This window comes from Dipteris shenzhenensis, chromosome 10, assembly GCF_047967505.1.
Source record: "Dipteris shenzhenensis isolate YYH24624 ecotype China chromosome 10, Dip_SZ_1.0, whole genome shotgun sequence".
Taxonomy (NCBI): domain Eukaryota; kingdom Viridiplantae; phylum Streptophyta; class Polypodiopsida; order Gleicheniales; family Dipteridaceae; genus Dipteris; species Dipteris shenzhenensis.
In genome coordinates, this window is record NC_141605.1 from 19,751,493 (window position 1) to 19,767,096 (window position 15,604).

The following is a 15,604-nucleotide window of genomic DNA, read 5'->3' on the forward strand; positions in this document are numbered from 1 at the left end:
ATGAGGAGACTTTTGCTCCTACATCCAGAATGACAACCATCCGGTTAGTTATAGCCATGGCTGCAAATTTTGAATGGAATGTTCATCAGTTGGACATTAAAACAGCTTTCCTTAATGGAGACTTGTTGAAAGAGGTTTATGTCAAACAATCTCCGGGCTTTCAAATTTCAGAAAATGCACTTCAAGGATGCAAGCTGAATGAAGCTTTGTATGGGCTGAAACAAGCCCCACGTGCATGGTATGCCAAAATTCATGCCTTTCTGACCAGCAAGGGGCTGCACAATAGTCCAACTGAGAGCACCCTCTACATCAAGAAGGATGGGGGGGATATTTTAGTCATCATTCTTTATGTAGATGACTTATTGCTCACAGGGTCAAATGAGGATAATATTGCAGATTTTAAAGCTGAATTGTAGACCACTTTTGACATGTCAGATTTGGGGCTGCTGCACTTTTATTTGGGGATCCAGTTCACTCAAGAGAAAAGTGGCATCGTTATGTCTCAAGCCAAGTATGTGCACAAACTCTTGGACAGATTCAACATGTAGGATTGTAAGCCCATAGCTACTCCCATGGAGCCGGGACTGAAGCTTACAATGCATGATGCAGGTGAATCAATTGATGTCACACTCTAAGTCAGGGTGTTGGATGCCTCATTTATCTCTGCAATACATGACCTGATATTCAGTTTGCAGTTTCTTAGGTGAGCAGGTATATGCATAGCCCAAAGACTATGCATTGGCAGGCTGTAAAACACATCTTCCGTTACTTGCAAGGTACAAAGTCTTTTGGCTTGATGTTTCCCAGGGGGAGTGACTTGCAGATGCATGCCTACAGTGACTCAAATTGGGCTGGAGACTATGACACTAGGCAGCCCACAAGTGGCAATTGTTTCTTCTTGGGCAAAGCTTGTATTTCTTGGTTGAGCAAGAAACAGTCTACAGTGGCTACCTCCTCATGTGAAGCTGAGTACAGGGCAGCTTTCACAGCGACAGTTGAATGTGTTTGGCTGCATCGTTTATTTGCTGATCTTCATCTTTCATTGGAGGGTCCTTCTCCAATTCTCACTGATAGTCAGAGTGCTATTGCAGTGGCAAAGAATCCTGTGTTTCATGCTCGCACGAAGCACATTGAGGTTCACTATCACTACGTCAGAGAGAAGTTGCATGCAGGAGAGATCAGTATGATCTATGTATCAACACATGACAATGTTGCAGACATTTTTACCAAAGCACTTCCACGTGAAAAGTTTGAGGCATTTCGCAGTGCCCTGAACTTATCTCCTTTTGGTGATTGATCATTTCCTTGTAAATGACATTGGCACTGCAGGGGGGTGTTAGAATTATTGTTATAATTTAGCAGTGACCAATGTAATGTAATATGTAGGTTAGGGGCACTTTTCCCTCATTTTAGAGGTTTTTCCCTCCTAACCACAGTTAGTTCACTAACTACGGTTAGTGAAGGATAAGGTTTTGTCACTTAGACAAAACCTATCCCACTCTTCAGTTGTATCACTCTCTTCTATTGCAACTATTGCTTTCAGCTCTCACTCTCCTACTCTCTTGCTCTCCTGCTCACACACTTTGCTCTCTCTCCCTTAGTACTCACAAGGAGATCAGCCAAGGAAGCTCTGGTAGTGTTCTCAACCAAGAAGGTAAAAGAGTACTCCTGTAACTCTACTATCCATTTAATCATGCTCGTGGAGATGTTTATACTATTCAATATATGAGGCAGTAGTGAACATGAGGTGAGAACCACAAAAGGCCTAGACAATAGATAAGACTGAAATCTCCTACAGGCATACAAGAGGCTAGTCAGGATCAATTCAGCCACTGAATACTTCCTTTCTACTTCACTCTTCACCCTACTGGCATAATAGACTGGCCTCGTATATCTGGAACCCTCTCCCTGCTGCAAAAGAATAGCACCAATAGCATCTGGTCCTACAGATGGATTCACATCAAAAGTCTTGGAATAATCTGGTGGCTTTACACTTGAAATATGAGTCAAGGATTCCTTAACTGCCTCAAACACATCGTCACTCTCTGTTGTCCATTTCAAAGGCTCAGATTTTACCACCTGCTGAAGAGGATACAAAATCTTAGATAACATATGAATAAATCTCGACAGATACTTCACCTTCTGGAGAAAGGTATGCAACTGCCTGGTATTCTCAGGAGAGGACAGCATAACTAAAGCTTTTACTTTACCTGGATCTGGCTCAATCCCATTCTCAGATACAATACGCCCCAATATTTTAATGCTGGTTTGAGCTAACTGAGTCTTCTTAGGATTTAATTGACCACCATTATTATCAATCTCATAGAATATCTGATCCAGCTTTCCACAGTGCTCCCTTCTTCCACTGTACACACAGATGTCACCAATAAACACTTTACAAAATTTATCTAGGAAAGGTGATAAAATCAGATCTGAATTCTCTTGATAGTGCGAGGGGCCGTTGGTAACTCCAAAAGGCATTTTCATGTAACAAAAACAGCCCCAGGGGGTAGTGAAGGTAGTCTTGGTTTGATCTTCCTGGGCTATGGCTATCTGGAAGTACCCTGAATATCCGTCACACAAGCTGTACATTTCATGACCCGCCACTTTATCAAGAATATCATCTAGAAAAGGCAGAGGATAGTGGTTTCTCTTTGTCACTGCATTCAGAGGTTTGTAATCAACACAGACTCTCCATTTGTCTACACCTTTTGGCACTATGACCACATGACTTATCCAATCAGAGTGAACTACAGGATAAATGAAGCTTATCTACCTCTTCCTTCAGCACATCTCTCTGTTCCGGGCTTAATCTCCTTATTTTCTGAAAAACAGGTTTGGCACCTTCCTTCAGCTCAATCCTCAGAGGCTTCCCTTTAAATCCCCTGATCTCCTCATAAGAGGTGATAAACAAATTGGGGTATTTCTGCAACATCTTCAAATATTCTTCTTTCTCCTCAACATTGAGATCAGGATTCAATGATTGCTCAATCAACACCTGGGTTGATTCTTGAGAACATTTGGGCTGCATTAAATCCTCAATAACCTCAAACCTATCCACCTCTTCCTCACCGAACCCTGCTGCCCCCACAAAATCCACTTGTGAATCCTCATCTACCAAATCCGCCAATGCTATTGTTCGTTCATCACTTTCTGAAGTCACCGAACTCTCATCCTCACTGCTGGTTTTGCTTCTCTCTTCCTCTTCACTTGCTGAATCTAACACTTCAGCCCTGCTTACCATATCGAAATTCAATTTCTTCCCATTCGTATGTACAGAAAAGATTATTTTCTGCCAATTCTGAATTGCACCTACCTTCCTCAACCACGGCCTTCCAAGAATCAAAGGATAGGCTCCCAACCCCGCAGGCATCACATGACAATCCACTCGACATGAAGCACTGATTGCCTCAACCTCCGACCAAGTACCATCCCTAAAGTCTTCACCTTGGAGTGGTTTGCCATTCTGATGCGATAACTAGAGGAGCGGGATATCTTCAGTCCTAATCTCTCCACTTAAGCCCGAGTAATCACACAAATCTGTGTACCCCCATCTATATAGGCCTCTCCAAAACCCTTTCCTTTATGCCAGGCTTCTATAGCAGGTAAAAGATCGGGCAACTCTGAGATAGACATCAGCTTAATCGTACCTTTATGAGAGTTCTTCTTTGCTGGATTTACAGCCCGCCTCCATTCTTTTTTAAGCTTCCAATCATTTGAGCAAATGTAATGTCCGGTTTCCTTGTTGAAAGATCTTCCACCAAATCATAATCTCCCTGCTCCTTCCCCATGGGATAATCTGCAGTTCTGTACTTCCTTCTGGGCTTCCTGCTCTTCTTCTTTTGGTAGGTCATCATCTCCTCAGACTGCTTCCCCTTCTTTGCACTCGGACCAACCTCCTCTTCTCTATCTCTCTTCCCTAATGGCATGACATCTTTAACTTCCTCCAACTCGAACAAGCCAAATGTAACTGCCTTACCTTTCCCTTTCTCTTCTGCAGTGGCTTTATAGATTCCAGAGGTACTAGGCTGACCTGCATCTTTTACTTCTACACTAGATCATTCACCCTATTATTCAACCCTGTTGGCAATGGATAAACATCACCTCCAGCACGAGGAGGCTAATCACAGTGTGTGCTGTAATGTCCCCACTCTCCACAATTAAAGCACTGGACACAAGGTGCAAATGACCCTTGACCTCGTCCTGCCTGCCACGGGCCTGAATTATTTGAAGAAGGCATGCTGCCTTTGCCATAACCACCCGATGATCTACCTCTTTCCCTACCATTCATCAAATTCAAACTCAAACTCTTCATAAGCTCCGACATTTTATGAATTTCTTCTTTTATATTCTCCTCCTTCTTGACTTCAGGCTTCTATATTTCGGGCTTCACATGAGAGAGAATTTCAGGCACATGTTGAACCATTGGCATCTCTTGCATCATTTGTGACAATCTTATCTGCTTCCTCTCCTTCTCTTTTGCTACCCTGAGAGCATCCACACTTCCAACCAGACATGCCACCCAACCTCTTCTAGGAAGAAAACAAAAATAATCACTCTATTGAAGAAAACTTATCCAGCATCTGACTGACATTCTTCTTCCTAAGACCAATCACTTTCAAAGCCTTTTGAACCTTAGCACGGAGACGTATCAACCAAAGTTCAACATCAAGGCATCTATCTCTCGTGTCCACACTCCCCGCATAATTCACAATGAATCACTCTCATGCGAGGCTTTGTCTTCATAGTTTCAATCCCTAACCACACAGAAATTCAAGCAACATTCCCCAGCCAATTCTTCTGGGCCGTTTTGTCTTGAGTACCCGATCTCAATTCAAAACTCCTCCTGTCCCCAGCGGGATCGCCAAAAAAGATGGTACCAAAAAAAGAAAAAAAGAAAAAGAAAGACAACCAGGAATAATGTACTTCACCACGTCAGATAGCTGAGACTTCATAGGGATCAGCTGCAATGTGGGCTCGTAGATGATGAGCTTATGAACTAGATTCCAGAGTATGTGTCTTTGTAATAGGCACCGAGACAAACCCCCACAAAACAAAACCTGATTGAACATGCATCACACAGAGTCAAAGAGAGACAAAAGACTACACAGCCCGAAACAGACTGAACTTAGAACTGAACTTCCCCCCAAAACTCAGAAAACAGTCAGCCTCAGAATACTGTGAACCCACAGCCCACACTCCTAAGCTTCCATTCAAGAACAACAGTTCATAATTTCTGCAAAGCTGCAACAGCACCTCCTTCTCTCCCTCTCTATCAGTATTCAGAAATCTCCCGCGATCAAATCAACATAAGATCACAACCATGTCAAAGAGGCTTTCGATTCCTTTAGGATAACTTTTCTTCCCTCACAAAGCAGAAGATCAGTGATTGACGAACATCTGCAGCAAGCATCAATTGCCTAACTCCTTCAGAACAACCATCATCGATGCAGGTCACGATCCATTGTGCCTTAGCCTGCAATTCCTTGGTCCCTCTATCTCTTTGCATACAGAGTTCATGGAGTCTCTGTCGCCCAAAATCCTTCAGCTAGCAGACAACGATACACAGCTATGCCTTAAGCTGTGTTAATCCATAGATCATCACCAACTATGCAGAGACCCAACGGAAGACACCTTCAGCAATAGCCCTGCTGCCTTCATTTCTCACGGAGAGACTAGCTCACATTTATAGCATCACTCGCACAGCCACATAGCTTCCTCAATCAGAAAAAAACAGAGCCCTTCCATATGATCTCAGCTAGACCACGATTCTCTGCATCAGCTCACGTGCAAACAACGACTGTCCTACCTACGTAGTAGCTATGCTCAGCCAATGAACAACAGCTCATAATCTCTGGAGATCCCCAGCGCCCAGGTCTTCTCAGCGCACACACCCTCTTTCATCTACGAGAGCCCCCTTCATTTTTCGTCGTTCAGCCTCCTCTTCTCAGAGCCCCCCTTGCATCGTAGATTCTTCCAGCGTAAAACTGAATCAGATCCCAGCCGCCATCTCCACGAAGCTCCAGCTCACAGCCTAGAAGCTCCCCTTCATCCATCACATAGCCACCTTTGCATGAGCAGGATGCCTTCCCAATCAGTCCAGCCACCTCAGCCTAATTTGCCACCTCATCAGTGACATTTTACCACTCTCAAAGCATTTGTCCCAAATCACATTAAATGCACATTTTGGACCTTTAGTCACACAATTCCCACACACATTAGCATGCACATTAAAGCTTGCATGCAACCCCATACACACACATGAAAAGCCCCTTGACATCGGCACCAAAACATATCGAATTCCCGTAACATGCAAGTACACATTGACTCCGGAAAATATAAAAAGCCCCTTCATGACTTGATTTACATGACCGGAAAAACATTTCACTTGACCACACACTGGACACCCTTGCTTTGGAAGTCTGGTACAACCACATTGCATTTCATCATTTCCCATGAAGTCCCTACAAAACATACTTTATTGTCTCAAAAAACTATACATTAGTCCATCATGCTTGTGAAAGAAAAATCCACAAATGCCAAAAGCCCACACCTACCCTAGATGTGTATAGCTATGTGCCTACCCACAGCTATATACAATGCTCAAAAACTTGATACAGGTTTTGTCCTATCACCGTGTTGCCTTCTATGCATACATATAGAAACATCTATGCCCCTTCATTGCCCGGGCCCACTCTGTATCCGACAAGTCTGGCCCCCAACAAGGGCTGCCGTACATCCCCACTGGGTGAGCCAAGGAGTCAGAAAGCAACCCCTTGGTGCGTGGATCCTGAAAGTGTGAGCGGAAGCACTGCCTCTCTAGCCTGGCCAATGAGGCATACCCTCTACTCAAGCGTGCTTGCATCGCGGGCCTCATAGTGAAGCTCGGTCCGGAGAAGATAACCCCAAGATAAGTGTATGATGAAACCATCTCAATAGATGACCCCGCAAATGTGAATTGCTCCTGACGCATGATGGCTTGAGATGTATTGAAGATCATGACCTTGGTTTTACCCAAGTTGACCTTCAAATCATGAGACTCACAAAAGGACTGTAGTGCGTCTAGGTGTCTCTGAAGCCCCTTTGCTAAGAAAGACAAGAGAGCCACGTCATCTGCATAGAGCAAAATCTGGATTAGCGTGCCCACAAGAGAGCAACCTACACCCCCCTGTGTCTGCATCACTGTCTCAAGCTCGTCAATGTAGAGGCCAAACAAGGTAGGCGACAAATGACACCCTTGTTTGATCCCAATAGTATTCATTATCTCGTCTGTCCACCCGGGAACTCTGCTAGAAACTCTCTCGTAAAGTGCCATGACAGTCCAAATGATCTCCTGGTCATAACCCAAGTCCTGTAGGCACCGTATGAGACGGGCTCTCGGGACCGTGTCAAATGCCTTGCGAAAATCCACAAAGCAACAAGAAACCCTTTGCTTCTGTGACCTCGCCTCCTTGATGATACATGTGAGCGTCAAAATGTGGTCCATGGTTCCATGATCACGCCGGAATCCGGCCTGTCCTGTTGCGCTGAGTCCTCGACACTCTGTAAGTCTGCTAACCTCGGAGTCAAGTACTGATGCATAAATCTTGGACATGACATGTCCAATCATAATGGTCGTGTAGTTCTCCGGGCTCATGGGATCCCCTGCCTTGTGGATGGGTGAGATAGTGTTAATGGTCCAAGTGTGTGGAAATCCCAAACAAATCGCTTCATTAAAAAGCTTTACTAAGATTGAGGCTAGGAGGTTAATCCCATATGCAATGAACTCAGTGCATAGTCCCTCATGATCCTTCGCTCGGCCATTATGAAGTTTCATTATAGCATCCTTTACCCCTCCTCTAGTGAAGAGGGTGGAGGATGTGGGACGAGGCATGTGTGAGAGGCTAGGGACTGGCTGATTTGGGATGTCATAAAGTGTGCGTGCATAATCAAACCAGATCTGGGTGTCAGTGAGTGGCGGAGGGGACCGTCCTTCTAGAAATCTCCGCTAGAAGTCCTTAGAGTTGTTACTAAACAAAATGTTCATTTGCTCCTCCTCGTTTCGACGAACGAAGTCTAGTTTCTTCCTTCGTACCAGTCTACGGTATTCACGTAGCGTATTTGGTGCGCTCGGAAGACTGTTTTTGGTTTTGAATCTGAGTTAACGGCGTAAGGCCTTACACTCATCATCGTACCAACTATTACAGGATACGGTTCCAGGGAGTGGTGGGCGGGTGGAGTGGGTGGTGTGGGGAAAAGTGTGAATGGCAGCCTCGTGTAGTGAGCAGGTGACAAGGGCAGCACGATCCTCTAAAAGGAGTATGAAGTCAATATAAGTGAGAAGTATGTACAGACGGCTAGAGTAAGAAGGTGAGTGATCCCGATCAAAGTGTATATCGTGGTAGGTGGAGTAAGCACTGAGTGGGGTGGAAGGTGCTGTGCGAAGGGAGGTGGAGATGCGAAAGAAAAGGTATGTATGATCAGCCCTTGGGGGGAGAGATGCTACAGTGAAGTCAGTAATGTGAGATGTAAAGACAGGGGATCCCATGATGTAATCAACAACATTGGAGCCCTCCCCATGTGGAAAGCATGTGAAACCACCTGAAGCGGGCCATCTGTCAAGACCATTATAGATAATGAGATCATGTATCTAGCCTAGGTCCAATAGGGCCTGCCCATAAGATGAGAATGAACCTCGCCTGTCAACTGAAACCCGTAGCATACGTGCCTCCTCAAGGTCAACATATGCCAGTGCCCTTGTCCTCGCATTGAAGTCCCCCACTAGAAGGACTTCTCCGTTGCTAGAAAAGTCAACGATGGATTGATAAAGGGTAGCAAATGGGGATGTCTCATCATCACCTCGAATATCTCTTGCAAAGTGGGAGGTCTCCGGGGGGAAGTAGCAAACTGCGACAAACAGATCCTGGCTGTCCATGTGTTGTATCCGGATCTGAAGAAATCTGGAATGTGTATCTCTCTGCTCTATTGAAATGATCCCTCGAAGTGTGGATTTGAAAAGAACTGCAACTCCACTTGAACCTCGAACTCCTCCTGTACCCCTCGTCTCATCTCTGTAGGCAGACTCCCATGTATATCCACTGATATTGGAAGAGGGCGCTCTAGACTCTGATGTGTCTCTGTATAGAAGACTATGTCGTGGCCTGTATAGGATTCCGAGAAGTTCCCTGGTTCTGACCATAAGATACCATTACAGTTCCAACTGGTGCAGGACAGGGTCTCGGATATCTGAGTCTCATAGACCCCGCTTCCCTGTGTAGGGGAGGGGGCAGGTGTCCTACGGGGGCTTGTAAGAAGTCGTCCCTCTCGTACCACTGTCCACTTCCCCTCCTTCCGGGCCTGATTCCATTGCTGCAGCAAAGAGCGCCTCTCCTCAACCTGTAGAGGTGTGAGGTCCTCATCCATAGAGATCGTTGGCTGATCTCGAAGGACTGACCTGCGTCGTAGAGCTGAAAGTCGTGCGTGAGTGTCATGAAATTGTATGATTAGGGGTTGTTCTCGAATGGGATCTCTCCCCACCCGCTATGCCCTCTCTATCCTGTGCTTAGCTACACCCAGGGTAGCGGTCACGAATGCAGTCGCATCTACCATCGGTGTTGCTGCTCCATGAGGGTAGCCGAAACGGTGACCCTTGCGGGTTCCCGTTTGGCCACGTCAACCCATCTGGAAGTCTCCTCAATAGCAGATTGCATGCTCGCAATCTGTGCCTCGACCACCGGGGTACTCCCTGGGGCAGTGTGTACGGCTGTGACCTCCTGTCGGAGCTGCATGATATCCTGTCTGAGTCCTTGAATAAGACCCGCCTGATCCCGAATGGCCCTATCATGCTCCTGTATGATGCGGCTCTGCTCCTGGTTAAAGCGGACCTGCTCTCGTGCAAAGCGAGCCAGCTCCATCTCACGCTCACGGAAACTATGTATCTTTGTGAGTAGGGTCTCACGGGCCTCTGGTGTATCAGTCCACCCATGTCCATGCTAAAACTGTGGTGATTGTGGCATGAAAGAGTGGGACTGAGTCCGGAAACTAGGAACGGAGATGACAATGGAATGGATGAGGCAGTCCCAACGGGGTGTGGGAGGGTGGGCTGACTGAGAGGGAGAGGGGAGAGTGAAGCGTAATGCGGCACAGTGTATGACACCTTCGAAGTAGGGGTCATAAGTTGTGCGAGAGCTGTAACAGGAGAAGAGGGAAAGGGAACAACAGCCGGCGCCATGGGCATGAGTATGTCATTGATCGTAGATGTAGGTGGGGCTGAGACTGGAACTAGAGCTGGGCCTGAAGCAGGGACCTGAAGTCGAAGTAGAGACAGAGAGAGAGGGAGCTGAGGTTGGTGCTGAAAATGAAACTGACACTGTAGCGGGAGTTGAGGTTGAGGTTGAGTTAGAGATAGAGGCTGAAGAAGCTGAGGCGGGTTCTACCTTTGCCTTGCTGTCTACCCCGAGTCCACTTCGGTTGTAACGTGTGTTCACATCCCAAATTCAGTTGTGTCGTTTGCTTTTTTTTGTTGTTGTTATTTTCGTCTTTCTTGGCTTTGTCCCCCATTTCTCTTGGGGTGCGAGTGCAGATCTTAGTGTTAGTGTTCAGCCGGGAGCAGGAGCACCGTTTTCCCCCCCCCCCCCCCATAATGGAAGGCACGTCCAGTGCGAGGTGGTGGAGAGGTAGGGCGGAAGCTTGAAGTGGAGAGGTAGCCAAGAGGTGGAGAAGGAGGAGAGGCTAGTTAAAAACAAAAAAAACAAAAAAGGTGGTTGTGGTTTTTTTTTTTGTGTGGAAAGGTGGCGAGGGGAGCAGAGAAGGGGGGGGGGGCGGTGGATGAGCGGAAAAGGAGGGAGGGAGGTGGCTGAGTGAGGGGGTAGCGGGGAGTGAGGGGTGGCTGAGGGGAGTGAGGGGCCGAGCGGGGGTAGCAGGGAGCGAGGGGTGGTTGAGGGGTTAGCGGGGATCGAGGGGCGAGGGAGCGGGAGCGGGAGCGAGGAGCGAGGGGCTGAGCGACGGGAGAGGGAGGCTGAGCAACGGAGGGAGGGGCTAGCGACGGGGGAGGGAGGCTAGCGACAGAGCGGGAGTGTGAGCAGACAAGGCACGATTGCTTTTCAGAGATCTCCCGGTCCTAGACTTTAGAGAATCTGTGAGACCATATGTTATCGTCATCTTTCCGGTACCATGTTTTGTTAAGTCTGGCTATCATCTCCTCCTGTCCATCATTGACGATCGGTACCGAGGAAAGATTCTGTTGGCCCGCCCATCTAAATTCTCTCGTCGTGGGAGGTAGTCGACCACGTAGCCAGGGGAGGCTTTCTTTGGCCCAAAGAGCCTGCCGTTCCTTTATCAAGGGAAGGTCGAATCTGATTAATCTGTGTGATTCCAGTAGGAAATTATCGTTGTGCTACTTACCTTGAGCACGGTCCCACAGATCTCCCCAGACATTGACCCCTCTCTTGCTTAGTCTGAGAGCTACTTTAAGTTGGTCATCTCGTGGCGGATGGGCGCTAAACAGGATCGAGAACCAAATTGAATCTTGGCTGCAGAATGTGCCTGTTTTCCTTGTAAAACCCTTCCATTTTAAAAAAGGTTGCATACTTTCCGAGGCTCTCCACATCCCTTTCCAAAGCTCTGACCCTTTCATGAAACATCTTTCTTGCCCGAAATGGAGGGATCCTAGAGGAATCTCTTTCCAGTGCCTGCATCAGTCAGGTTTGACTTTCCTCACATTCTTCAAGAGCAGAGATTTTGGTAGGCTTTTAGAGCCATGAATCTTGCTGATGATTTTCGACATCTACCACTCCTAGTCCACCTTCCGTCTTTGGGAGAGTACAAAAATTCCATCTAACCTTGGCGCTTCCTTGTGCTCTAAGGAGCCTCCCCATAAAAAGGTTCGAAACAATCTGTTGAGTAGGTCAAACTGTTTTTTTGTAGGGAACCAACAAGCTATAAAATACAGAGTGGATGGGTAGATGTAGTGATTCAGCACAAACTTTCTCTTGGCCAGTGAAGGTTGTTCTTTCTGTGGCCCTAACCCACTTTTCAATTATAGTGGCTGTGCCATCAAACACTTTTTCCCAGATCTTGACTACCTTGTGTTGGACATAGGGAAGACGAAAGAAGAAGGGGATTGCTTTGAACCAAGATTTACTTCTCTTTCCCTGACTTTTGTCTAGAGTAATTAGGATTGGTTTGTAGTCTGAAAAGGGGAGAGAAGCAAGAGCTAAGCTCTTGGTACACAAGGCTGCGCCAGCGATGTCTCTTGAGCAGTACATCTTATCTATCCTTGCTTTCCTGTGGAGAGATCCCGACTGATTGTTTGTCCAAGTGAAAGAGTGCCTCTTAGAGTGTTACCTATGCCGTTCCATTTGTTCCTGCAGGATTCTACCATGTTGAAGTCCCTTAGTAAGATAGCATTGTTTTGCAGGATCTTCCTCTCCCAAAGAAGAGCTTGATCTCTCGTGGCGTTAGGGGCGTAAATGGAGAATATCTGACACCGAAGTTGAGGGTGGGGAAAGTCAACTCCAATCCCGATAGCCTCAAAAAGGGGTAGAGGGCGCGTGACTGCCTTGGCAAGGTGGCCAGCTACACCTAAGACGGTTCCACCTCTCCCTTCTTCATGGGTGGTGCAGAACCATTGCCTCTTGTTGTCAATTTGGTTGAGCTGCCAACGTAGCTTATCCCTAGAAACTTTGACCTCTTGAAGTGCTACAAAATCAGGTCTTAGGCATGATGTTTTTAGCCACCTTTTAAGGCTGGCGGGGTTGAGGTCGTTTGTTAAGCCCTGAAGGTTAATGCTAAGAAAGGAAAAATTGTCTTGCATCATTGAGGAGTGTTTTTGTTTCTCTTCTTCTTAAAGCTTACTGGACTGTTCTGGGGAGAAAGAGCGAAGCCTCTCGACATCCTCGTTTTCTCCCTTTCAATTGAGCTGAGTTCCTTTCCCCTATCGTTCAACGCAGCCACTTGTGCCTTTGCTTTCCCTAACGTTGTTGCTTTTCAGCCTTTGACAACTGTGAACAGAGGACCCTCTTTGTGAACTGACTCGTGCTCTACCTGCTCCAATTGTGCCTCGAAGTCTTGGGTGGCGACCACAAATTCTTCCTCACCTGAATTGTCTTCCATCTGTTCTTTCCTTTCAGTAGTAACCTCTTTACCTTTCCCTTCCGTCTCTCCCCTTGGGTTCTCAAAAGTTAACTTGCTCTAAGCCTCCTTCTGGTCCATGGGAGGAGAAGGGACCAGATGCTTAGTAGGAGTCTGAGTGTCCTTGGTTTCCTGAGGGTCCTGTTGGGCCGTGTCAGGTTTTTCTTTTTTTCGGTTGTTTTTGGACGGGCTTGATAAAGTGCCCTCCCATACCGTAGAGGAAGCAGGAGTTAGGAATGTCCTTGAAAAAATCTTTTTGGATTAACTCAGCTCTGTCCCCGTCAAGGATACGAATGGCACTAGGAGGGTCAGAAGCGAGGTCCATCAGGACAAAGGCTTGAGGGTTACCTCAGGGGCTTATAAACTTTCCTGTTTCCACACTGAGGAACTGACCAAGCGGTGCGCAGAGAGTCTCAATCTGGGGAAAGAGAGAGAACGGTAAATCAAGGAATTCAACCCATATGGGGGCCTTAGACGGAGGCGGGGAATCGGGGACTAAAGGAGGGCTCCCAGAGCTAGATTGATAGAGGCTGATTTCTAATAGTCCATGTCCCTTTTTGTACTACTTTTAACGCCATCTCCGGTTTTTCGAAGATGAAGACAATATACCTGTTCCTAAGGAAACAAATGGTTGTGAGTGATAACCAGGCCTTTACGTGACCAGAAGTTACGGACCCAACCTTCCAGGAAAAGTGTAGGTGGCCTTGGGCCGTGAATATATCCTACGACAGCGCATGAACAAAGCCATTTCATTGTTTCGTTAAGAAGTCCATTGTGTACTTTGACTGTTGGAATCTTACCTTTGAGAGGCTTTGCAGCCTTTGTAGTGTTTGGATCAGCGGCGGAAGGGAACTTTGCGGGTTTTGAGGCGGAGGAGGGCAGGGTGCCACTAAAGATTCTCCTGGCTTGTAGCGAGGGCTGCTCCCAGGCTGACTGTCTCGGCATCGGCGGAGCCTTGAAAAGGCTTCTACCTCCTCCACTGACAGCACCAACATAGGTGCTCTTTGGTAGCTCCTGCACGGGGTTCCCTTTCAGGACCTGGTGCATTGCGGACTTGAGGGCTTCATTGGGTCGTGGATCCTTTGCAGCGAAGGAGACGAAGAGAGGTTTTTCTTTGCTCTGGCTGTTACTGAGAGGATCACTAGTTGGAGCAGTTTTGAACTCAGAGAGAAACTTACGCAGAGTGTCCGCCTCTCTGCCACCTTGTTTGAGTTGAAGAATGTCTCTTTCTTCCATGTGAAGGGTGAAGGGGGGGAGAGGGGTACTGTGCTTATCATGATCTAGATTTTGCATGACGGAATCCGATGCACTACTGATGTCTATCTGATTAGACTTCAGATTGACAGGAACAAGACTGATGGGACGGGGACTGGGGGGATGGGACGTGAGAGCTTCAAGAGAAGAAGACAGAGAACCCTTGTCTGCGCCGCCATAGCTAGGGCCGCCATCGCTAGGGACGCTCTTGCTAGCGCAGCCATCGCTAGAGGAAGCCATGAAAAATGAAAGCGTTGGTTTTATATTATTCGTGGCACTATAGAGGTTTTCCTTCCTTTCTGTTTTGGATCTGTGTTGTCATGTTTACTGAAAGCTTATACAATCCTTCAGTTTATTTACAACTGAACTTTGTTATGGTGTTTTTCATGCAGGGGCTGGACATGAAGTTGGTAAAAGCTGTGTCGTGGTCATGATTGGAGGGAAGACTATAATGTTTGATTGTGGCATGCATATGGGATATAATGATGAACGACGTTATCCAGATTTTTCTTTGATCTCGAAAGCTGGAGATTATACACAATCTATAGATTGTGTTATCATCACTCATTTGTATATCTCTAGTTTGTGAAGAGCTAATCATTTGCTGAAAAGAAAAATTTGTTGCTTAAATTTGTTTGCTGTGCCGTCAATTTTCAAGCAATGAAGTACTCTATAATGTTTACTATGTTTTTTGTATGTAATTTTGCATAACCATGGTATCCATTTTGTGGTGAGGCGATACCTAGATAGTAGAAAGAGTGATGGTAAACGAACATGTGTCCTCAGTTACAGTGCATGGTTGGCATGCTATTCAGTATTCAGGCATTCTGAATTAGTCCCATAAGTAATAATATCATGTGTACATTGAAATTGGGCATGAGTTGTTGTGGAAGTGACCCTTCTTGTATTCCCTTAGGATCCTTGGTGTAGGATAGTCCGTCTTGGATCTTTTTAAATCAAGATTTGAATACTTAGAATTGACTCCCTGCCTGGCACCTGTTTGCTGCTCCACCTCCCTTCGTAGCTTGTTGTCTCTGTTCCTTTTTCTCTTTAGGCCCTGCCTCAGCTTGTCCTCCCCCCGCCACCCCCTGGGTTGTGTTGTGGCTGATTGGATTGCTGTTCCTGCTGTGCAACCCTTCCAGTCCCTTCTGGCCTCTTAACCGTCCTCACACATGAGCAGTCTCCATGGGCTGCTGCGCAACCCCCAGTCCTCGTGCGGGAGCAAAGGGGCTCTTCTGGC

General features: G+C 46.7%; 1 protein-coding gene across 3 annotated transcripts in view; it reads left to right on the plus strand.

The window, feature by feature from the left end:
• Nucleotides 1–15,604, plus strand: part of CPSF73-II (cleavage and polyadenylation specificity factor 73 kDa subunit-II) — a 157,058-nt gene that overhangs the window by 36,549 nt on the left and 104,905 nt on the right. For all 3 annotated transcript variants that reach the window (XM_087380741.1, XM_087380740.1, XM_087380742.1), the window contains one exon: nucleotides 14,757–14,934. In XM_087380741.1, coding sequence (XP_087236867.1) covers nucleotides 14,757–14,934 — 178 coding nt within the window. The remainder of the gene's footprint in view (nucleotides 1–14,756; nucleotides 14,935–15,604) is intronic.